The sequence below is a fragment of the Lepisma saccharinum genome, chromosome 10, assembly GCF_977018435.1.
Source record: "Lepisma saccharinum chromosome 10, izLepSacc3.1, whole genome shotgun sequence".
NCBI lineage: Eukaryota > Metazoa > Arthropoda > Insecta > Zygentoma > Lepismatidae > Lepisma > Lepisma saccharinum.
Genome location: NC_139238.1, coordinates 74,237,460 through 74,262,230, shown reverse-complemented (window position 1 = coordinate 74,262,230; position 24,771 = coordinate 74,237,460). Strand labels below are relative to the sequence as shown.

Sequence of the window (24,771 nt, the reverse complement as noted above, 5' to 3'; positions counted from 1 at the left end):
CCCAAACGCTCCCCACTCCAATATGTTACCTAACAACCCTCTGAAAGTATGGTTATTTGGCACAATATTTGCAGGAAATTGCAAAAAACTCAATATGCTGACCAAGGCAGAATTTATATTTAAGCACACGAGAGAAACAGGACATGACGTACAGTGGGATGAGACTAAGCAAATAGGAAGGGAGAAGAGAGTACTAGTGAGAAAATGGAAGGAGGCCGAGGAAATAGAGAAGAAGACACAATGAACTAGAATTGGGGACTGAAGATAAACAAACAATGGAAGAAGATGGTAGAAAGAGCGGAAAGGACAAGAGCGAAAGAGGAGAGAAGAAGGAAGATTAATGAAGAGAGAAAGGATAAGGAGATAAGGAGTCCAACCACTTTCCAGATGGAAGGAAATGTTTATCTAAATCGCTTGTCAGGTGAAACAACAATTGACAGGAGAAGGCCACCTGCTGGAACACCTGGAAAGGAATGTTGCAGATAAACAACTTTCTAATAATCTTGTGTCTGGAGGGGAGTGATTTTTGATATATCTTCCTGTTTTGTACCTTATTTCATTTGTATTTGGTACAGAGTCTGAAGAAGTCCTTGCTAGAAGGTTGAACGTTACGTTTAGTTTATGTTAAAATAAAATAAATTCTGCCTTGGTCAGCATATTGACTTTTTCATATCATGGAAACAAGGCTTAATGGTGTTATAATTAGAAAATTACGGTTAAACCCCTGCTCAAAAGTTGAATTCGTATCTCTCATAAGCAGCTTGAACTCGTAGCTGCTAGGACGTGAAGTTTGAAACTTCTCCAATCCTTCCACGTGGTCATCACCAGCCTTCTCGATTCCTTTCTCCACACCCTTCTCTCTGCTCGTGAAGGATATACACACGTGTGCGAGACACGGTTGATTGTGATGCAGGCTGCATTTTCCCCTCCCCTTCCCCTCCGCAAAGAGCGTGACACTCCCAAAGCTCAATTTGCTGTGCGAGGTCCTCAGTAAACATGAAGCATCTCGTCTCCATGGTGATTGTTTCCAGCATCCTCTCCGTCCCTGGACCAGTTGATTCGTACAGATGCCCCGAGAAGCTGAAGCCGATGGTCAATCTCTCAATCAGTCAGGTAGGTACTCTTGAGGTCCAATTTCAATTCGATATCATCATCGTGTTCGTATATGAATGTGGATTTTGACAAGACCGACAAATTTCCGCTAGTTTAGTAATTTTTTTGCACTAATTTTATGGTGTCTATAAAACAGGGTTGTTAAAGTTCCAGGAACCCATAAATTCTAATGGGTTTAATTGGGTTACGTAACAGGACGGGGACCTTCTTTCTCGCACAATTTAAATTCGGTCCAAGTTGGGTATTGTTACATTTCAATACGGAACTTGGACCCTATTTAAACTGATCCGGAAAAAAAATGTTCCTGGCCCGTATTTAAATTCATCCAGAAAAAAGGTTCCTGGACCGAATTGAAATACTTTACAGATAGAAAGGTTCTTTACGGTCCAGACCCCATTTACGCTTACTGATATTCTCTCCTGGACCGGAATTTAATTTATTTAAAATACCTGGACCTGTAACAACTCTGCTATAAAGATTTTCTTACAACTTCGCATGTTAATAACATGATTTTCATTTGCAAAATTCAAAGGTAAGATTTTTATGTGAGATGTCACAGAACACAAACTTTATGATTAAAATTTCCCCTTGTTTTTTAGAGCTTTTTCTTGAACGCGGTGTGTACAAATTTGTATGTAATATGAATGCATTTTAGTACACTAATTGTATGAAATGTAAGGAAGGAAATAATGAAAAACAGTTGTACTACATATTCACTGATTTGGTGGCTCTAGGAGAGGTCTCCCTAATGATATAATAATAATAAACATAATTTCTTTTCTGGCAGTATACAACGGTACGCTGTAGCAGCACATTTTAATATGAGAAGAAAATTAACAAAATTTTATTTTAACGGAAGAAATGTTTGTTTGTTTGTGTGTGTGTGTGTAACTACATGGATTTATGAACATACCACAATATTTAGAGTAGTTTTTATGATGAACACAATAACAAACATAAAAAAGTACCGATAATAGTAATAATAATAATGTAATACTAATTATTATTATTATTATTTTACCAACGGCTCGAACCTCTATATAAAAATTCCGTCCATGTACAGCATGTAATCGGTATTTTAACTTTGCCCTTATTTGATGTCTATAACATGTCTCTTCAACGTGGCAACGAATTGCATTTTTTTGGAACCAGGCCGGGGGGGGGGGATTAGAATTACCCGTCGACAATGGCAATGCCATTGGTTATTCTGTAGCAGTGATCCTCAACCTTGTGATTCCCCAGTCCTGTAAATTAGTTTCTTAAAAGTCGATGCCTCGTTCCCAATAATTGTTCTCGTGAATATCTTTCTATTTTTTTAAACTTTATACGTTAATTAATATGTACCCTTGAAATTTAATATTAATAAATAAATTATGTCATAATCATAGATAGTATTAGTTCGATTTTATCTAGGCTTGTTGACAAATATAAAATTTGGTTTAAATTAGTTCACAGCAACTGGGTCTAATGGAATATTTCACATCCCTCTGGTCAATATCATTAAATTTACTTGGTTCTGATTCAATGGCATGTTCCATTTCGCCCCCCCTTCAAATTTCGATTATTCAGCATTTCCGCTTCAATTTATTTACGAATGATTATATTTGGCTCGAGGCGCCAACTCGGGGTATCTTCCTTGACTAGCGCCAAAACCTTAATGTTGATTGTATAAATGTGGCTATGTGTTTGAAAATAATCTAGGACAATTGCAATGGCGGACAATTGGGATGAAGTCAAAATCGCGGACAATTGCGATGATTTTGACGGTGAAGGTCATTTTACAAATTAATGGTAGGACACTTGCGACGATCAGGACCTAACCTAACCTAACCAAAGGCGCCACGGAACTAATAATGCTGTAGAAGGTTGGAACCACAAAATAAATAGGTGGCTTGGAAGACCGCATCCAAAAATTCATGACGTTCTGGCCAACCAGAAGAGACAAACAGAAGACACCAACATCAAGTACATGCGGATGGAACTTAATCTAGAAGGTCAGAAAAGGAAGAAGCGTGACATTAAAATCTACGAGAGAGTTGGGAAGTGCATTCGCACATATTTTTATGACGAAACGGGCCACTTCAAAAGGTTGGCTGACAAGAAATAAAAGAAGAGAGAAAGATAATAACAAAAATGCGAGAATGAGTAAATAGTTATGAGACTAGGGATAGAATTTTTATGACAGCATATTTTTTTGGTAAGGGTGATATGTTCCCTAAATATATATAAATTCATATTGTGAAGAAACTAATTGAATTGAGGTGATTTTTAAGGGCATATTTTGGCATATTTGGCCATTTCTACGTGATAGAGCATATTTTAATAGATTTTCGGTCATATTCAGCATATTTTCGCTTTTTCAAGAAATATACAGTTATTTTCCAAGTGGATTCGTTCTTACTCCCATGTTTTTTGGACTGCAGCAAAATATTTTCCATTTTTAATTGAAAATTTACAGAAAGTATTCATTGTGCATTTCAACTCATCAGGCCCATAAAGTGAACTAAAAATAGTATGTATATGAAAAGGCGGTCAGGGGCGTGATGCTGATCACATCACCCCCACTCATGACCGGATCAAGAAAGTGTGGTACGTTACCCCCACACCCCCTATACGCCTTCATGGCATGGTGCTAAGCACAGGGGAACACTTTTTTTTTTTTTTTTTAATGAAAATATTTCAGCATGAGTTAGATATTGATTTGAAACAGTCTAGTTAAAAGGGCATATTTTTCAAATTATAGTGCATATTTTGTAAAATTTTAGGTCATCAGAGCATATTTTGGTAATTTTTAGGTCATAAATATTCTATCCCTAGTTATAACACTAATTTTAAACACGCTAAAGTGATTGTAGTGCAAGTACGTTAACAAGTTACCTTGCCAGTAGATTTAGAATGCCATCGCAATTGTCCACCCGCCCTTTCACTTCTAACTGTGTTCATAGCAATTGTCCGGCTACCGTTTGAAAAAAAGTAACTACAAACCAGATAAAGTTGAACCTGAGTTATACGTATGTCAAGGCGAAGAGAAAATAATGGGTATAACTGAGAATTCATTACAAATCAAATTTAAATACCATGTCATATCATTATTAAAATACTGTAATTGTATCTATTTTGAAGAACAAGATATACAGGTTATTTTTGTCATAAAGTGGTAAATTAACGATTGCCACTTTATTAGTGAAGATTTTGATACTAAAATACTACAGTAGACACTGTAGTTTTATGAAACACTCAATATGCTGACCAATGCAGTAATTTATTTTATTATAAAACATAAACTAAACGTAACGTTTCAACCTTCTAGCAAGGTCTTCTTGAGACTATGTTTTATAATAAAATAAATTACTGCATTGGTCAGCATATTGAGTGTTTCATATCATGGAAACAAGGCTTATTGGTGTTGTAGTTTTATAGTTTTACTACCTAATTTTTTTTTAGAAAAATTGTCTAAAATAGCATTTCTTTTACTAATGACTGTGCAAAGTGTGATGCCAAAATCTGCAGCTGTATCAGTTTTACTTTTATATGGATTAGCATCTACTTCCCGGGAAAAAAATCCTTTCTGGCCAAGCGTGTAACTTTTCCTCTTTCTGTTGTCATGGCCGACCAGTAGCAATCGAAAAATGTCACTTCTGTGACATTGTTCACAAATGAACATAGGCGTGCGCAGATCCTGTGATTAGGGGGGGGGGACAAAAGCCTTGATGAAAGTTCAGTCGGAGAAAGAAAAACCTCATTTCATCTCACTGTTTTAATGTATTGATGGGTATGTAACAGGGGCGTGCGCGTATATACTGCGTGCGGACCTGTCGACAATTACTGTATTAGAAGAATTCAAACTTCCGTGCCACCAATGTTCTCTGCCTCCCCCCCCTTCTTTATTTTCTCTCTCTGTGGTTCAGTTACGATGTTACACATAAACACGGTTTCGCACAGCAGATTCAAAACAACTATACATAATTTATTCATTCCCAACAGTGACGGCGATTGGAGGGCGTGGGAGGCAGTTACCCCCCACACACTTTTTACCCCCTCTCTATGGCGTCTTAATAACAAGCCTTTCCCACTTTTGTCACCTAATCGCCGCTACTGATTTTTAATGTATGGGCACTTTATTCTGCGAAAGCATAGAGGTAACACAATTAACGAATAAACTGTGTGGAAATGTTAATAACAAGAAATGTGTAACGGAACGACGTTCAATAGTTCAATTACATACGAAATAATGCACCATTCTCCCTCTTTCGTAGCTGCTTGAAAGTATTGTCGGCTTGAAATTACTTAATTTTTTTAAGACTATAATATTGTTTAATAACGGTGATAAGATTCCTATACACTAAATTTCTAAGTAAGGGTATTAGAGGCGGGCAACTGCCCCCTCTTGGCTCCCCGTGCGCACGCCTATGAAAATCAACTGTATTTTAAGAAAATTGGTTTAATTAACACGTTTTTAAATTATATTTTGCCGGGATCTACAGTAATTTTTACGTATAAAACAGAATTACGCATAACTAAGTTACGTATAAAGCAATCTTAACTGCATTTCAATAACACGAGATGGGCAGAAAGGAATTTCAAAAAAGAAAAATAGATGCCAGCACAAGTATAAAAAAAATATAAGTAAACTGTAGGAGGATAAGTATTGATTTAGTAAAAGTAGAAATATGACAAAAAGGTGTAGAAGAGATTATAATAATGTATAAAAAATATGTAGTAGATGAAAAGAAAAATAGAGGTAGTTTTATCATTCAATAAGTTCAAGCGCATAGTCAATTGTCTGGCACGGATAAGGAAGTTTCCAACGTGATTTTTTTTTCTTGAGTCGCCTTTGCACATTACCTAGAAATAGTAATTGTGTAACACCGTACCAGTAATGGTTAGTAACATGAGAAGGTGAATTTTTTCGTGTTTATGTGAAGTTCTGTGTCTACTTGTTTGCATTTCGCACGTCCTCTGCCCCTTACATACATATATATCACACGTTTCAGCATTGGTCTCCTTCTATCTTCATGTTTCACAACATAGGCGTAACTTGACCGGGGGGGGGGGGGTGCCACTAGCCTCTCCAAAACTTAAAGGTTCATTAAAATTTACAAGTTAATGGTACTTTCGTTAACCTCCTTAGATCTGAGAAGCAAAGCAATGAGTAATTTTTATGATTACACAAAGTTAACAGCAAAATAGTCCTGGACAGTATTTTTGTGGGATAGAAAACTCTTTCATTTGGCCCAGACAAGGTTAAGCCCCAGTTAGATTCTGCCCTCACCCCAAACAGGACCGCAGCCAAAATTTTATTTCGGCGGGGGATAAAGTAGGACTTCTTATCCTATTCCTAATATGTAGAAGACAAATCATTCGTAGTAAATATTACACATTACTAGAACATGTTAGTAAATAATGAAAAATTGACACATTTTCAATTTTTAAGAAATAATTATTATTGTAAGGATTTCTTAGATACAAAATTCCCAAATTTGTAATCAATAATAAACAATACATTTTTTACCACACGTGTTTTCAGTCATTTCTCGGAGGAGCCAATTATTCTCAAAATTTCAGATTTAGTAAAAATATACTTCTGGAACTATGAACTCTTTGAAATTATACCGAACGAACACCAAACCTTTTACAGACTCAGTGAGAAATTTCTCATTTTCATCATTACATTGCGCTGACATTAATGAAAATACTCTCTCAACATTTGCATTATAACCTGGAATGACAAACAAATATTCATCAATTAACATAACTTGAAAAAATATGAAACATAATGTTCTTAACATAACCTGAAATGGTTCCACAAGTTTCATTTTGGGTGATATATGGTTCAATAACTTTGTTCTGTTCTTTCTTCTGGCACTACTTTTTTTTTGCAGTGTCTGAATTCAGTCCACAGAATTGTAATGCTAGATATTTCCTTTGATTACTGCTTTTTATACCTAAACACAAATTTTCTTAATTCAAATTATGTGACGCTGAAAATGTGGGACTTTTTTCACCTCCTCCTGGACATTAAAATGTAGGTCTGGTAACACTTAAGGAGGTGGGGGAGCAGCCATCTAAATGCGACGCCCCGAAGATTAATTTCACACCATATTACAACTTATTGCTAGGGGACGTGAATTTTTCGTTTTATTTTTCCCTAAATTTCGACGTTATTTTATATCGCAATTTGGTGTTACTTTTCGCTGTTTAGGGCAAAATTCGGTGTTATTTTTTAATATATATATATAGTAGTGTACTTTTGTGACTCCCACTGCAACTCTGATTTCTTGACTAAACGACTACAAAAAGTTGAAAAACTCACTTTCTCTCTCTGTTCCGCGCCTCATTTATTACGCTGACGACGCTTCACGGGTGCAAAAAGGCAGTGATGAGTGAAAGAGGAGCCCTCCTCTTCTCCTCCTCTCCTCTTCTCATCTTCTCATCTTCTCATTTTCTCATTTTCTCATCTTCTCATTTTCTCATCTTCTCATCTTCTTATTTTCTCATCTTCTCATCTTCTTATTTTCTTATTTTCTCATCTTCTCATTTTTTAAGGACCAAATGTTTGTAGATCGTGATCTTCGTAAACCTCTCTTCTTATCCTCTTATTTTCTCATCCTCTCATTCTCTCATTTTCTTATTCTCTCTACCTTTAGAACATTGTCGTCAACATTAGAGATGAAGTTGGAGTGCTGGAATCAAGGGGGGCCAAATGTTTATATATGGTGATCTTCGTAAACTTTTCTCTCGGGGGGGGGGGGGAAAGATGTGGCATATACACACGCGTGCGCTCTCATCTTCTCATTTTCTTATTCTCTTATTCTCTTATTTTTGAAAGATGAGTGTATTTTATCGTAATTTTCCAAGTCTGGGACCAAATGTTTATGTATTGCGACCTACGTAAACCTCTCCTCTCATCTTCTCATCTTCTCATTTTGAAAAAATGAGTGCACCTTATCGTAATTTTCCAAGTCCGGAGCCAAATGTTTATATATATCGTGATTTTCGTAAACCTCTCCTCTCATTCTTTTATTTTTGAAAGACGAGTGTATTTTATCGTAATTTTCCAAGTCCGGGACCAAATGTTTATGTATTGCGACCTACGTAAACCTCTCTCTCGGGGAGGGAACGATGTGCCACGCACATACGTGCGCGCGCTTATGTATTGTAACACAAACAAACAAACAAATAATAATTGTTGTTTTTTAGAATGCCTGGCCCCTATAACCTCGCCAGGGTGCGTGGTGCCCAACCAAAAATGTAAAAGTTTTCTAATGGCTGCGGTTATAGATTACCGCACCTCTGTAGAGTTTCACGTGTTTTTTTTTTTTCCCCAAACTTCCATGAAACCCTACAGAGGACCTCCGTAATGCATGCAACGTGTACTAACGACTCTAGTGTTATGTGATATTTTTTGGATATAGAGTTTTATTATAAGATAGATAAAAATGATTATGTTTATTATAATATTTTCTTGATGAAGATGGAGAATGTATGTGTGTGTGTTACAAATAAAGTTGCATGCTTATTTTCTAGTGTGTGTGTATATGTTTTTGATGTTTCGACAGCATCTGAAACGATAAAAAAGAAATTTTATTGTTAATTTTCACGTGTAAAAACAACAACAAATTTTTTTTGTGCAAATTTTCTGATTGTCTCGTGCTATAGTGCAAAAAGATATTGTAGCTGATAGCTAATGAAATTGAGATTTGTAACTGATCTGAACTAGTGAAATTCGTATTGTGCCATTGTAACTGATTGTGCTAGTGCAGAAAATTTCTTATTGTGCAAGAAAAGATGTTAAAAAAACTTGTTAAAACTGCTCTGTGACCCTCTCGTTCTTCACGTCGTAGGCGAAGGACTTCTCTGCAATCAGGATGACACTGCATAGGGTATCCTCGGGCAAGGCATCGTGGAACTCGCAGACGACCTTGATGTTGGTTCGATCGTTGACCACCACCTGCTTTCTCTTAGATGTGTTGATGACGGTCATGGGTCTCCGTGCTTTGAATTCGCTGGGCGTGTAGTACATGTCCACACTTCCCTCGGTCACGCGTTTGTAAGCCGAAAACGCTTCGTAAAGTTTGAGGTAATCGTTTTTGGTCACGTCGAGATTGTAATTCTCGCGCGGGAACACTTCATTGCGTCCATTCTTCAGATAAACGTTCTTGATCTTGCAGTCGTCGAATTTGCTGGAATCTTTTTCCTGATTTTTGTCCCTCCCGGTCTGAAAGAGCACTACGACGAAATCTGGCATGTCGAACTGTATGTTGTTGAACTGCGTCGTCACGTCGAATTCCATGTGACTTCCGGACGCCATCTTCTGCACGCACTGGTAACCGTGAAAGTGAATCAGCACCTGGGGACTTTTCAAGATCTCCGCTTTGTACTTGAGGGCGTAGTTCGTTTCGTATTCCACCACCGGCATTCTCAATTCCATGCTTCGGATGACGCATTTCGCTGCTTCGGGTAAAGTGTTGGCTATCGGCGTGGTGCCGTCCGGGCCCAAAGTAGCGTATCGCATTAGTGCGTCGTTGTCGTTGGCCGCTCTTCGAAACGTAACGCGCAGTCCTCCCTTCCACATGATCTCCTTGTAGTCCGAGAAGAAACCTGGAAGCAGACGCATGGGAAAGAGCACCGTGTGACTTCTCGTCAATATTTTGGTCCCGGCTTCGAATCCTCCTGCTTGATAGTATGCGGCATCTGTTTTGGATAATTTCAATGTTCCCACTGCCGTCGACGTGATGCCTGGATAATCTATTCTGTCAATGACGGTGTTGTGTTTCCTCACCTCCACCTGCGAGAACAGGTGAGGCACGAAGTTGTCTACGAGTATCAAGTTTGCTGCTGCGGGAAACGTGTCTCCGCTTTCTTTCTTCACCACGTCGAATTGAAGGTAGAGGTCCGCTCTGTGAGGATGAATGAACCCATCGCCTACGTCAACGTCGTATTCGATCTCCCTGTTCGCCTCGTTGAGATTGGCGAACGTGCGACGGTTGGGAGGGAAAGATTGCAATTCGTAACTTTCGATTTGCTCCATTTTACATGTATGGTTATTTATTATACGTTGATCTCCACGATGGCAGTAGTTGTTGCACCTGCGAAATCTACCACGTCTCCTTTCTCGTTCGTCACCACCAACTCTATGTCGTCTATGCGGTTGCGACATACTGGAAAATAGATCGGCGAAGAGGGCGTGTAGATGATCGGTTCCATGAATTCGGAACTTGGTTTGAAAGTGGCTATGATTCCCGTCTGCTTGTGACTTCCTAATCCGTCCGAGGATTTCGTGATCATACCTTCCGCCACGTTACAGTGTACGTTCAAAGTCTCTATGGCCAAGAATTTAGGAATGTTGGTTGCCACGTGCTTGATGCCAGCTTCGAGTTTTGTGTTGTTCTCGAAACCTAAAAGTTCTCCTATGGTGCCCAGGTCCACGGTCTCCGTCGCCGACAGGATTTCCACTCTGTGCGTGACCGAATTTTGAGAAAAGTATGTGCCTTTGGGTAACTGAGCTTGCAAAGTGGAAAGATTGTATTGTCCTGGCGTGACGACGATGTGTTCGCTTCCGACGCTAATTTTGTTGTTGTGCTGCGTAACATTAGGTATGAGGTACATGCTGTAGAATGCACGCAGAGCCACGGATTTAGGATAGACAATGTCGTCGTGCAGCGTGAGTTTCAAGATTGAAGATTCGCTCGTGAGATGGAACACGCCCATCCTAGTGATGCTGTTTGAGGTTCCACAATGCTTTCTGGAAATCCTCGATCGTAGGGTTATTTATTTTAGAGAGAAACGCGAGCACGGAGAGGCAGAGATGACCGCAGTTCACGTCTCCGAAATCTTGAATGCGTTCGTCGTTGTAGTATATGGAGGTTTTGCTTGTTTTCAGATAATGAACTAAATTTGTAGGTGGAACACCTCCGAAAGAATCGAAAACGAATGCTTTATCATCATTTTTGTGGTAACATATCCAATGCGTGCCTGGATTTTCTTGGCCGTCCAAGTTGACTACTCCACATTCTCTTTTTTTCACGCTTGAAGGTAACGAGTCGGACATGAAAACTCCTCTGAAGTGTTTGATTTGTAACGGTTCGATCAGAGATTCAATGTCTCGGTTGGTGAGTGCTTCTGTTTCTTTTTTTTATATTTCTTCAAAGCATCGAGGTTGCTTTTTTGTTTTTTGGTTATACCCTTCCCCTTCTTCTCCATAGCCAGGTTGTGACGTTTCTGTTCTTCCAATTCCGCCTTGTTCTTCTTCGAGTCGATGACGGTTTTCGCAATGGCGGCACTTCCGCCGGCCAAACTTCCAACGGCCCCCAATGCTGCCAGGATGGCCGGGATGCTGAATATGAAACCTCCGATCTTTTGCTGTTTCCGCGAACGCTGCAACCTTTTCAATTGAGGTGTGCTGAGCAGCAATTTCATTCCATGTCCTTTCGACAAGCAAGAACGTTTCTTCTCGCGTTGATTCTTGGTGAGTAACCCATCGAGGGTACCTAGATTTTTTAGATTGGAGTATGGTATCTGGTACACGACACCCTTGGGCTTCATGTTGATGCTCTATGTGTTATTTTCACGGTATGTTATTTATATATATATTCTGAGATTTTTTCTTGTGTAGTTTTTTACGGTATGTTATTTATATATTTTCAAGGCCTCGCAGTCGTTACACAAATTCTATAACGTGCTTTGTTTTCTTGCCAAAAAGTTCCTTTGTCCCCTTGTACACGATTCGAGTTTTGTTCTCGATTAAAATAGATAGCTTCTCATCCGATAACATGTTAGCGTATCGATCTGGTAAAAATAGACTGTATTGTGCGTTGAGCAACAGGCGTACCTTAGGACCATACTGGGTAGAAACGATTGAACCGGAAGTTATCGTGTAAGATTTGTCGACTTCCAATTCCCGAATTTTTACATACTCGACTGACAAATTTAGCATTTGTTTTAATGCCTGGAGATCACTCATTTTTTCAGTTGTCATATCGAAGAAGAGAAAAATTTCAGTGTGTGTGTTAGAGAAATTTAATTGTTTTTTTTCACGATGTGTGTTATTTATATATCAAGTTTTTTGACACGTATATATATTATTATTTTTTTAACAGAGGAAGAAAGTTCGTGCTTCGGAGAACGCGATGATGTGCGTAATGATATCTTCCCTCTCCTGCATAGACTTGTACCAATCATCAGTATACTGTCTTCTTCCCTGCATTGCCTCGTGCAGTTCGTCCGACCTATCGTCCAATTTTTGCCCTGCAGCCGAAAGCAGAATGTTGAGATCACTGCACCTCAGGCCGCTGATCTCCCGAAGATGGTCCTTGAGAACCATTTCACAAGGGATGCGAAATTCCGGCGTTGTTCTTGCTATGATTAGAAGTTTATTAACATCTCCGTTAACTACCTTTTTGAATATTTTAGATAGTAGCTCGGGTGGCAAATTAGTTATGCAAGCCATGTTGTTTTTTTACTGTATGTTATTTATATACCCCACCCCAATTTTTGTTTCGTGTTCATGGCGATGGTGGTGCCTAGTGCGGCGACCCGTTCACCCAACGATGCGTCTCTACTCACGAATCTTTCGAAAGCTGCGTGCTCTAACTTTCTGTCTGCTTCGTGACGTGCGTCCAGATCCGTCTGCGTGGTGTTGTAAGCGATGTCGTGATCTTTGCATGCCGCGTCCAACGGATTCACACCCTTGTCTCCTCTCTCCAATCTTTTCTCGAGTTTGGTACCCGGTCCGCAGTACTGGTAGCCAGGTAGATGCATCTCGAAAGGTAACTTGTTGATGATGTCGTTCACAAGCCCCTTTCCTTCGGCCACGTTCCAAAATTTAGGAGGCAGCGTGTTGATGATTTTGATCAGGTAACCTATGCCCTTGTCGTCGTTCACGATGAAGTTGGAAAGTTTCGTGCTGATCATGTCCACGATGCCAACCTTCTCGTTGTAGAAATTACGGTTGCCTGCATTCTCTTCGCCGGCTATCACCAACAATCGGTCCACGAGTTTCCTAACGTCGTCCACCCAAACGAATTCTTTGGGTAACGTGTTGTAGCGTTTGACGCCGCTGCCTGTTTTGACCTGGTTCCAAATCGGTTTGATGAGATTCCTGTACTTCTCGCCGCTGCTCGATTTCACCCTATTCTGCGAGGCGTCGTTGTTCTGATACAAGGCATCCGTCATGATCAGAATTTCCTTGTAACTCTGGTAATCTTCGTCGGTGTAATCTTTCGGCTGCTTTTTGGCGACGAGTTCCCACAGTCCCACCGTACCCGGATACCTGGTCCAACTATCCTTGTCGCCTAAATTGACTTTAATGTCGTTGCCTTCGAAGGTTACCTTCGATTTCCCAATCTTCCACACCACACCGCCACCTTCGCTGGTTTCCATGCTGGGATACAATCCGAACACTTCATCCTTGTCGAATTTCCCTGTACTCAGGTAGTCTCGTGCCAAAGGTCCCAACTCGATTTTATCCGAAGACGACGACGTGCTGCCTATGGCTCGACGTCGTGCCGGTGCATCCTTCAGTTCGAACGGCGTCGAAGGAATGCTTGAAATGGGCGTGGGTACGGCATAACTTTTAGCTGCGAGTGGTACGAGTTCATTAATCAAATTTTTATTTTGTTCCGTGACACTTTTAATTTATTTACCTAGACCGCTGATGGCATCGATCACAGGTTGATCCTGACGTTTCTTCTCTTCGTAGAATCCGCGATTCTTGGATTTCCAACCTTTGAAGCGTTTCGCGAGGTAATCGCGAAGCTTGAGATTTTCGTCTTCAATTTTTCGTTTCCTCATGACGTTATTTATATACGTCGTTTCTCACAACGTTGCAACGTTTAGAAAGTCGTTGATTTTGTTTCTGTATTTTCCGTCGTTGGGTTTCCTCGTCATGTCGATCGTCACGAATCCGAAATCGTCACCGTTCCAGCAAGAAGAGCAGCCTTCCGAAAATTGATTGTAGTTCATGTCCCCGCCTACGTAGTCATCGTACGCATGCTTGAGGTTGGTGTGATCTTGACGAAACAAACATATGAAATTAGCATTGTCGCGTACTAACTGTTTTGGAATTTTGGAAAACGTTTGAGCTAGGTAGAAGCAATCCATTCCTTTGTGACGACCTTGCGTGAAAAAGTTGCGAATTTCATTTTGATTTTCCAGGATGGCGTCGTCGAACACAACAACTGAATTTTCACGACAATCGTCAAGTGGTTTTATTTCCGAGGCGAACGTTGCAATGTCCAGACCATCGTACAGTTTCATCAGTTGCTGGTATTTGGATTGCTCCAAACTTTTCGAGAACACGTACAGGTGCCTGTTCTTCCAATCTAACCAATTCGGTGCGAGGAGAAAATTGTCCACGAGCAGTGTTGTTTTCCCACACCCCGAAGGACCTACGATCAGACAGCGGATGCTGTCGGGAAGCAATTCGCCGTTCTTTTTCTTCGTTTGACTTTCCGAATTAGGTAAACGTTTCACAACATTCCACGTACTTATAGAATCACTTCGTTTGAATCGATCCAACTTGTTTCCGGAAGTCCCAGCCATTTCACCAAAAGTTTGTTGCCTCTCTTGCGCAAAACTTTTTCAATAAGGTACGTGTCAGGGTATTTAGTTTTAGAGAGTTCCTCTTCATAGAAGCGCCCCAATAAAATTTCACCGCCACTGTCCTTTATTATATACGTGTGACGGTTCCCGGGTAGAACTCGAACCACGGTAAAAAGTTCGGTGCTCCAGTTTCGTGTGAAACCCCTGTCGAACGTTCGCTTCAATTTACTGACCCTCACCTGTTCTCCAATTTTGTATTTAGCTTTTTTTGTCGTGGGTGTGTACTTTGGACAGTAAACGCTAGAAATTAAACGTTGCTCGTCAGACCTGGTAACGTCAGCTGGCTTCATGCCTATCGTTGCGTGCCGTGTGTGATTATAGTCGTTAACAAGTTCCGGAAGAATAGTGACCCACTTGTAGCTTCCCTGAAGCGTGAAGCGTGACCACATGCGCGATTTCAGAGTGCGATTGAATCTTTCCACGATGCTGGCCTTGACGTCACTGAAGGTCGAGTAATGTTGAACGTTGTGTTTCCGAATAAACTTTTGGAATACGGCATTGTAAAATTCCTTCCCTTTGTCCGTGTGCAGAAACCGTGGTTGTCTACCGCCGCTTTCGCGAAAAATTGTCTTGAATGCTTCCGTGACACACGTTCCTGTTTTTGCCTTCAAAGGTAGAGCCCATGCGAATTTCGAAAACGTGTCTATGACGGTGAGGAGGTACTTGTTGCCCTTGTTCAATTTATGTACGTTTTTTAACTTGCCGCTACTCATCTCCACAAGGTCACTTTCCCAGAGGTCATCGATTCCCTTGGTTACCACAGCCAAACGTTTGTAGTTGCGGCGTGCAGGTTTATGCAATTCTTGGACGATAGCTTGCCTAGACATTTTTATTATTTTTAGAGATTACGTTTGAAGAGAAGCACAAGCGTGATGGGATTCAAAGAGGGTGGTACTTCGCTCGTGTTTTGAACGATCAGCTTATCGCCGACACTCACGTCGAAAACGGTGAGATCTTCGTCTTCGTGTATTTCATATATGTTGCGCGTTTCGTTCCAACGTGCCAGAGGAATATTTCCTGCTTTCTGGACACCGCGATTCGATATCAAAGTCATGGTGGGAACGCTAGCTTTTCTGCCGTGAGACCAATACGAAAATTCGTTTATCTGAATCGTACCATCGAGGAGAAACTTGTAGTACGGATGATAAGGATGCAACATGTACAGTTTGTTACCTTCGACGAACGTGGAGATTCTCTGTTGATTGGGTACGCTGTTGATTTCGATGGCTTGCAGAGAATGCAGTTTAGCGAATTTAGTATCGATGCTAACGAGGTTGCTGTGAAGCTGACCCAGTGTGTTTTGTACGGGCACCAAATGCTCGACTATGGTATCCGTTACGGTAGAAAATGACGGTTTGATTTTCACTTCCACGTTCAACTGCTTGTAGCTTTCGTTGAGTTCTTGCAACTTGGCACCGAAAGAGGTCAGCGTTGATTCCTGCGTTGATTCCAGCACTCCAACTTGATCTCTGATGTTGACCACAATGTTCTGAAGGTTCTCGACTTGATTCAATTTCGAGCTCTTCTCGGTAAGATCGTTCACGATGATTCGCATCTCTGTAAACTGCGTGTGAAGGTCGGCGACGCTCTGCGAAGTGGGCAGCGTCGACACCAGCGAAGCAAGTTCGTCTCGAATCTGTTCCACGTTCGCTGTTTCCGTTTCCAGTCGTTTCAGCATACGTGATATGTTCCTTTTCAAAACGTGTAATTCTTTGGAGGTAGGGAGATTGGCCACTTTACTCTCGAGATCGCTCAACGAACTTTTGATGTCACTCGAATCGGATAGTGCCGTCACCGCCGTTTTCAATTTTTCCAAATCTTCGCTCGAAGGCACGCTCGTTCGTAACGATTCCAAGTCACCCTGTATGTTGTCCAGTACGTGATGAAAATGAGGAAGATTGGATTCGACGTTCAAATTTTCCAAATATTGGATCTTCTGCTGAACTGTGCTTAACGTGCCTTGAATGCTCGTCAACACACTTGCTTCAGCGTGAATATTTTTAATTTCTTCGTTGATCAACTCCAGAGACGCCTGAAGCGTAGCGATGGTGGTTTGAATGTGTTCGAAATCTTGATAAGCCTCCAGTTGAATTTTTATGTTCGCGACGCTTTTACCGATGACCTGCAGTTCGTCCGACGATGGTAGGTTCGTCATTGTATCTTCCAAAGTCTGCAACTTGGATTTGATTTCTTCCAACGTGCTGGTGAATTCTTCTTGTAATTTAGAAACGACGACATGCAAGCGTTCTGCGTCTATATCGTTCACCACGGTTTGAAGTTCAGAGAAATTCTTTTCTATTGCGGAAGTTCGTTCTTCGATTTCGAGTTTCAATTTTTCCAAATCTTCATTTTTCGATTGAAATTCTTGTAATTTGGCCAAATCATTTTGAAGCGAATCCACGTTCAACTGTATATTTTGAACGCTGTCGTAAGAAGGTACGTCGACATAATTTTTTATCAGCGTTTTCAGTTCGGAATCGATTTTCAGAATAGGGTCGAGACATTGCGTTTGGAGCGTAGCGATTTCCGACTCTAAACTTTTGTTTAAGGTTTCCTGCAAAGCGATCAAATCGGTCCTCAACTTCTTAACTCGAATGTCCAACATGAGAATCTCTTCTGCATGGTCCACACGCTTGGTGTTGCCGAAAATGTCGTTAGGCATTTTTGGTTAACGGTTATTTATAATAGGATAGACGATTCGTAATTCTACGAAGAGAGGAATAAGTTTGTCGTAGTCTCCGAGGAGTTCCACGTAAAGATAATCTCCCGCAGACACATCGTACGTAATGTTAGAAAGTATCTTGTCGTGCTTCATTCGAAAAATGTTCTTGCCGGTAGAAATTTTGATTTCGCCTGTGTTCTCCGGATTTATGGTGATTTGAAGTTTCCCGTCGATCGGAATTTCATAGAAATGTAAATTGTTATTAAAAACATAAAACATCTTGCCCACATCGTTATTTATTTCCGTCCAAATGCTGTTGAGGTGAATGATTAACAAACCGCTGAGTTTAGATAACATGGAAGGTAAAAGGTTATTGGAATTTGGTGAAGGAGTGTCCATCTTGCTTTCTTTGCGAAAACCAAAGAGATTCATTGTCCTTGTTATTTAACACGTTGTGCATTTGCTATTCTTCAAAAACCAGACGGAGGAAAAGAATGAAGGAGGGAGCCCTCGGGCAATGAAAAGTTGCAACCTGTTATTATGCTGTTAAGCCCGCTCCCAACCGAGGCTCATTAAATTCAACTCTTATTTTTTATCGCCCGAGGGCTCCCTCCTTCATTCTTTTCCTCCGTATGCTATTCTTCTTCAAAAACACAGCGGACTTCATGGCTATGGGGTTACGGTTAACACACGTCACATTTATCGCTTCCATTGTAGTGCCCCCACTCTCGCGTGTGGATTTGACAATTGAGAACACGTAACTTGTTGTCCGTTGCATCCAATGCGACCTTGCTTACGCGCGTTGTGTACAAAACATGCAATTTACTTGCAATGCGATGATCGGTGCTGAGTTGCCTTTTACCATGAAAAAGGCATTCCTTGTAGTCCTGCATGCTAAATTTGCTGGTACTTATTTTTCCCACCCCCTTCGCTTTCTTGATCTCTTTTTCTTCTGTAATCTTTACACAGTACATTTTGGCACGAAGCCCCGCAAATTCGCTGATGTACTCCCCGCCAACTTCATCTTTGTATTTTCCAATCGTCATTTTGTTTTCTGTCGAATGCAGGTGATGGCCTGATGGTAAGTTGCTAAAATCAAACAGATGCTTCATCTTAGTCAGATCATGTTCGAGGTTTGGTGTTTGGATTAGAAAAATAAAGCTATCCGTATCAATGTAGCATATTTGGATGTTATCTCCATAAAAGGGTTGAAACTGATCGTAGTACGATTGGTACATGTGCAATTTTGATAGTTCAAGGACAGTGGCACCTATGGCAATCGGCTTGTTGAGCATCACTTGCTTCTTGTTCCTCTCAACGAATACTAGATTCTCGTCGAAAATGGTGAAGTTTTTGAAGTAGGGGGACGCGACGATCTTTTCAAATTTCTTTTCGTCCGTGACCAACATTGCGTCGATGTAATTACGCACGTTCTCCATCGTCTTGCCGTAGATGGCGTTATTGAACAGTTTGTACAGATCCTTGTCTGCAGGCGATGTCGTTTGCGCTCTGCGGCGCGTGTTCTCGGTTATGTAGGGTTCCAGCCACTTGCTCTGTCGGAACTTCAATCCTCTATGAACTTTCTTCAACTGCAAGCCGTGACTTATGTAAAATTGGAGGAGTCGGTAGTGCAGAACGTAATTCCGCTTGTTCTCCATGCTTAGTATGAGTTTTGGCTCCGATCCTCCAGGTGGCTTCTCCTTGGTGGGGGCCAGGGCCAATCCATGATGTTTCTCGTGAAGTGTTTCGGGATAATCGAGATCCACTTCCAAGAAACAGCCCCATTCATTATCTTCGCTCCAGTTGAGAAAATCCTCGCAGGAGAGTTCCTCTTCGGTCATCCACGCGTAGTCGCTAATGGGAAGACACTGGGACATGGAGTGGCCGTACAGGTTGTTGACATCCCAGTAGACAATATAGGTGTTGGGCTTCGATGCATCGTAACCAGGCATATGAGAATTGTTTGCCTGAGCATGGCGTCGGGGACATTGGACGATGCCACCGCGTATCGCACTCTCCATGAAAGCATACTGTTCCTTCTCTGCGATGAGGCCCAGTTCCACGTTGGTATATTTCATCATCGATTCCCAAGTCAATCCCGGCGTGGTGAAGAAATACGCAGGATCCAACTTGTATATTGTGATGCATCTCTTACGAAACGATTCGAAAATATCCATCAGAAGTGTTACGTCCAATTTCAGATAAAGATCGTGATAATCGCGAAAAGTTTGGCAATTGAATGCCGTCCATACACTACGAGCGTGTTCGTAGTCCTCTTCGGAACAGACGTCCTCCGTGAGAGAAGAATAAAATGCCTTCCGGGGTGGAAGTTCCGTCTCGTCAAATTTGTCGAAATTGTTGACGTACTCGTAGGGGTAGACGCCCTTGCGACGCAACAGATTCAAATTCTCATCTCTCCCCGAAAAACATTTTTGCTTGGTGGCCACAAGATCTTCGTCGCCAAGTTGAGATGCAAGGCTTGCGAGGCTGGAGGACAGGAAATTGTAAGAGTCCAGGATTCGCACTTCCACACTTTTTCCTTCTTCGAGAGGGATCCACACTCTCACTGTAATATACTTCTCACTCGTTCTCGGAATGATGCTGATTCGAGAAGTTATGTTGTGGAGCTCTTTGACGAAGAGATGTGTGTCGTACTTCTCCGTGTAGTGCAGAAACACGGCAACAAAATGCGACTCCTTAATTTTAAGATTGCACGAATTACAGATGGTGCTTAGAAATAATCCATTCTGGTGGTTATGGTGGACGACCTTGTAATTTTCGGGGGTGAAAGCCTGGTTACACTCCTCGCATCTTGTCGCCGCGTCATGTCTCTGTTGTTGTTCTGTTGTGAGAGCAGGTGGAGAAACGTAAGAGCCTTTCAGGCCGGGTGCAAGTTCTCTCGCGCATTCCGCTATCTTCTCAACAAAATGTTTTGCCGCATCGGGTCCGCAATACAAGATGACATCATTCAATTTTTCTCCGTAGATGGAGAAACTGCAAGGCTCGTGGTGAAAAATTTGGGTCGTGCTTGAGGTAGAGGGATCAGGGTCGCAAGACGTCATGGGAACTTGGAAGCTTTCAAAGTCGGCATAAAGGACGACGGGATGGTGGAGAAGAGCCTGGTGTTTCTGAAATTTCATCTTGGTTCCGGGTTCCGGCATGACATCTTCGGGTTCTGCATTCACGGAGCCAAAACACTTGTGCTGTTCTTTCATCTTCTTACCCCCGCGAAAAATTCTCAAACACCGATCGCAAATTTCGATCTTATCGCGATTCTTGCTGATCTGTCTTCCTACTAATCGTGAGAAATTCCGTATCAAACTGTAACGGCCATCTACAAGCAAGAGTTGAATTACATTATTCTGGCTTCTAGCAGGTCTTAAGACACGAATATTGGCGGAATTGTCAACCCCAAAAACAGAAATATCGATATCTTCTCCTTTTTCCTCCCTATAGTTTTTTAAAAATTGATTGATCTTATTCAGGGGCACAGGATAGGAAATTCCTCTCATCATATTCTCGTATCTTCCCTCGTATCCTCTGTAATTGGACAGGCGTTCGGGGTTAACATTATTAGCTGGGTGTAATGCGGCGATGACAGACCATAGGAAACTCTTCTGATCATTACTTTGTATGTTCAACACTGCATTTTGCTTTTTTTGTTTTTTTGTTTTTTTTTGAGCGCTGCGTAATGGTTTGAAATTGCAGACTCGAAGTTCTAACATGTGGTTGTGACCGCAAAGACTCCACCCACTTCCTCTACCTTCAAACTCTTCTTGTTTTTGTGTCAGGTGCTCAAATAGCCGTGTCACTATCTCGTCAAGATTCTCGTTATTGTCATCGTGTAAGCTTTCACACCCTACGTAAAAGCTAAAAGTACTTGACTCGGACGAGACAACTTTCTCATACAGCAAGGTCAAGACGAGATGAATTTTAATTGCAACATTGACGAGGCAATCACGTAATTTATCGACTACCAGAGATTTCACGTTGTCGAGGAAGATGCTCGAGTCATACTTTTCGTCGCTTCCAGATTTATAGGTCATGATGCGTGCACTTTTATTCAAAGCACCGCATTCATCCCCATCAGTGCGAGATTTCTTTGCCGGCGAGACTACAACATCATGATCCGGTCGACGACATTTTTTCAAATGCCTGGCAATATTACGTTTAGAAATTAATATTCCACAGTTGCGACATGCCACTTTAACGCAAAGACCGGAGGGACCTGGTTGCGGTTCCATTTTTTCCCTCTGTTATTTATATATATACAGAGAAATTTTTTTGGGGGGGTTGTGGTGGTGGTAGTGGAAAGCGCACTGAAACAGAAGGAAAAAAAGTTGAAAAATGCTAGATATTTTTTCCTTCCACATATATATTAGATGCAAACAGTATGTATGTATGTATGTGTGTGTGCACTGTTGTAGGGGGTTAAAAATATACGACATGTAAGTGTGTGTCAATTTTTATGACTCCTCTGAATATGTGTGTGTCAGACGCAAAACAAAAATATTAATATATCATGAAAATAAAAACTTACCTTTCAAGAGAGGTGGAGAGAAACTTCAAAATAAAAACTTGTAGCTCACTAAAACTTCCACGATGATATATATGTATACTGCCAGATAAACAATTAAGAATACTGAACTGCCACGATTGACGTTCACCTTTCAAGAGAGATAGAGAAACTTCAAAATAAAACTTGTAGCTCACTAAAACTTCCACGATGATATATGATATATGTATACTGCCAGATAAACAATTAAGAATACTGAACTGCCACGATTGACGTTCACTATGATAATGATGTACAAAAAAAGAAACTGGTACGTTATATAGGAACTCCTTTTTTTTCTCCTTCTCTCCTTCCTACTCCACGCAACTCTCTTTGGTGAAAACACAATGAGAGCTATAGTTAATATTCTAGCAAATAAAACCCTTGTTGGCCGATTCATTTATTCATGCTATATTTTTTTTTCAACAAAAAACTTTTGTGATGCGCACAATATCCTGTGGGGACAAATAACAATAAACGGGACGTTGATAGTTCCACCCATGTATGTATTGTCGATCATTTCCCCTCGCCCTCTATTCCACGCCCCGTCAGGGTGTGGTGTGTGAAACAAACGATTCCCAGTATAAAACTCAAAAAGCGGAAGTTGCTGCTGTGTTTGCTTCCGTCATATTCCCCCCTGATTCTATTGTTATCGGGGATGTGATGGATTCTTCATTCAGAACCGTGGGAAAGCTGAAAAAAAATAGAATCTCTTCGGGCGAAAGAGGATGCAAGGTGAATGGGTTCGGGGAGGGGTTTGCTGTGGATAGTTTGGTCCGTGATGAAAATGTTACATTGGGCGACGAAAGACAATTGCTCCACAGTGGGACAGGAAAAATTCTACCGAGCGTCGCTATCCACGCGAACATTAGAAATTGCCTGAGTGCCTTGGGGGCTTGGCATAGGATTATCGATTTTTGTTTTTAGAGAATAATTTATGTAAGATTCTAGTATCGAGAATAAACAATATTGATTAAATTTTTGACAACATTCGCAGTACAAATCTAAACTCGTGATGATTTCGCCGTTACCATGCACCCCCGGCGAGGTTATATAGGGGCCAGGGATCCTAAAAAAACAACAATTATTATTTGTTTGCTTGCATCACAATACGGAAAATAATAAGAAGCATACGCACGCGCGCACGTATGTGCGTGGCACATCGTTCCCTCCCCGAGAGAGAGGTTTACGTAGGTCGCAATACATAAACATTTGGTCCCGGACTTGGAAAATTACGATAAAATACACTCGTCTTTCAAAAATAAAAGAATGAGAGGAGAGGTTTACGAAAATCACGATATATATAAACATTTGGCTCCGGACTTGGAAAATTACGATAAGGTGCACTCATTTTTTCAAAATGAGAAGATGAGAAGATGAGAGGAGAGGTTTACGTAGGTCGCAATACATAAACATTTGGTCCCAGACTTGGAAAATTACGATAAAATACACTCATCTTTCAAAAATAAGAGAATAAGAGAATAAGAAAATGAGAAGATGAGAGCGCACGCGTGTGTATATGCCACATCTTTCCCCCCCCCCCCGAGAGAAAAGTTTACGAAGATCACCATATATAAACATTTGGCCCCCCTTGATTCCAGCACTCCAACTTCATCTCTAATGTTGACGACAATGTTCTAAAGGTAGAGAGAATAAGAAAATGAGAGAATGAGAGGATGAGAAAATAAGAGGATAAGAAGAGAGGTTTACGAAGATCACGATCTACAAACATTTGGTCCTTAAAAAATGAGAAGATGAGAAGATGAGAAAATAAGAAAATAAGAAGATGAGAAGATGAGAAAATAAGAAGATGAGAAGATGAGAAAATGAGAAGATGAGAAAATGAGAAGATGAGAAAATGAGAAAATGAGAAGATGAGAAGATGAGAAGAGGAGAGGAGGAGAAGAGGAGGGCTCCTCTTTCACTCATCACTGCCTTTTTGCACCCGTGAAGCGTCGTCAGCGTAATAAATGAGGCGCGGAACAGAGAGAGAAAGTGAGTTTTTCAACTTTTTGTAGTCGTTTAGTCAAGAAATCAGAGTTGCAGTGGGAGTCACAAAAGTACACTACTATATATATATATATATATATATATATATATATATATATATATATATATATATATATATATATATGCATTTTTACTGTTTCTTCTATGATTAAGATTTTCATTTTCCTTTGGTTCTGGAAAATTAAGACAAAGTTTCAAGTCTTAATGACAAAAATAAATACATTTAAGGCTTACCTTTGTGAAAAATGACCAAATTTCTAGCATTTGGAACAATATTTAATCTCATCGACCATTAAATAAACAGCAGCCAGGCTAGAAGTAACCAGGTGCGTCGCCTGATAATGTTCGCATGAGCACGTGAACACTCATGTATATTAAATTACGTACATATTAAATGCACACACACATATATTTTTATTCGAAAAAATACTATGTTTGATGTACGAGTATGTACACAAAATTTACTCTGACATGACTTCTTTCACGTCTGATTACTTTTTTTTTAGATAGTTGGTAACACTGACTCTCACGGTGTTCCACGGAGGGCGTTGAACACAATTGCTGTGCGTGTTGCATAGAGTTGACAGCTAAGGGGATGTTGGCCACTATACCCCAAAGATGTTCACTTCGCTGTGCGAACACTGATGCAAGCGGAAATACTTCTTGCATTCGGCACCAGGGTGCAGCATATACAATGAATGTCTAGGGGGATTCGAAAAGGTCTGTGCTACATAGTTGCAAACTTTAGCGACAATTCGCTAAACCTGGCGGATTTTAAAGGTGAGAGGGACAATTTTCCCAATTGAACTGTTATTCTCACTTTTTCAAT

At 40.7% G+C, this 24,771-nt stretch overlaps 1 protein-coding gene across 1 annotated transcript in view; it reads left to right on the top strand.

Annotated features, from left to right (window-relative positions):
• Positions 1 to 996: 996 nt before the first annotated feature.
• The window catches only part of LOC145994152 (uncharacterized), a 29,911-nt gene continuing 6,136 nt past the window's right edge, over positions 997 to 24,771 (top strand). The window contains exon 1 of the mRNA XM_083130244.1: positions 997 to 1,113. Coding sequence (XP_082986370.1) covers positions 997 to 1,113 — 117 coding nt within the window. The remainder of the gene's footprint in view (positions 1,114 to 24,771) is intronic.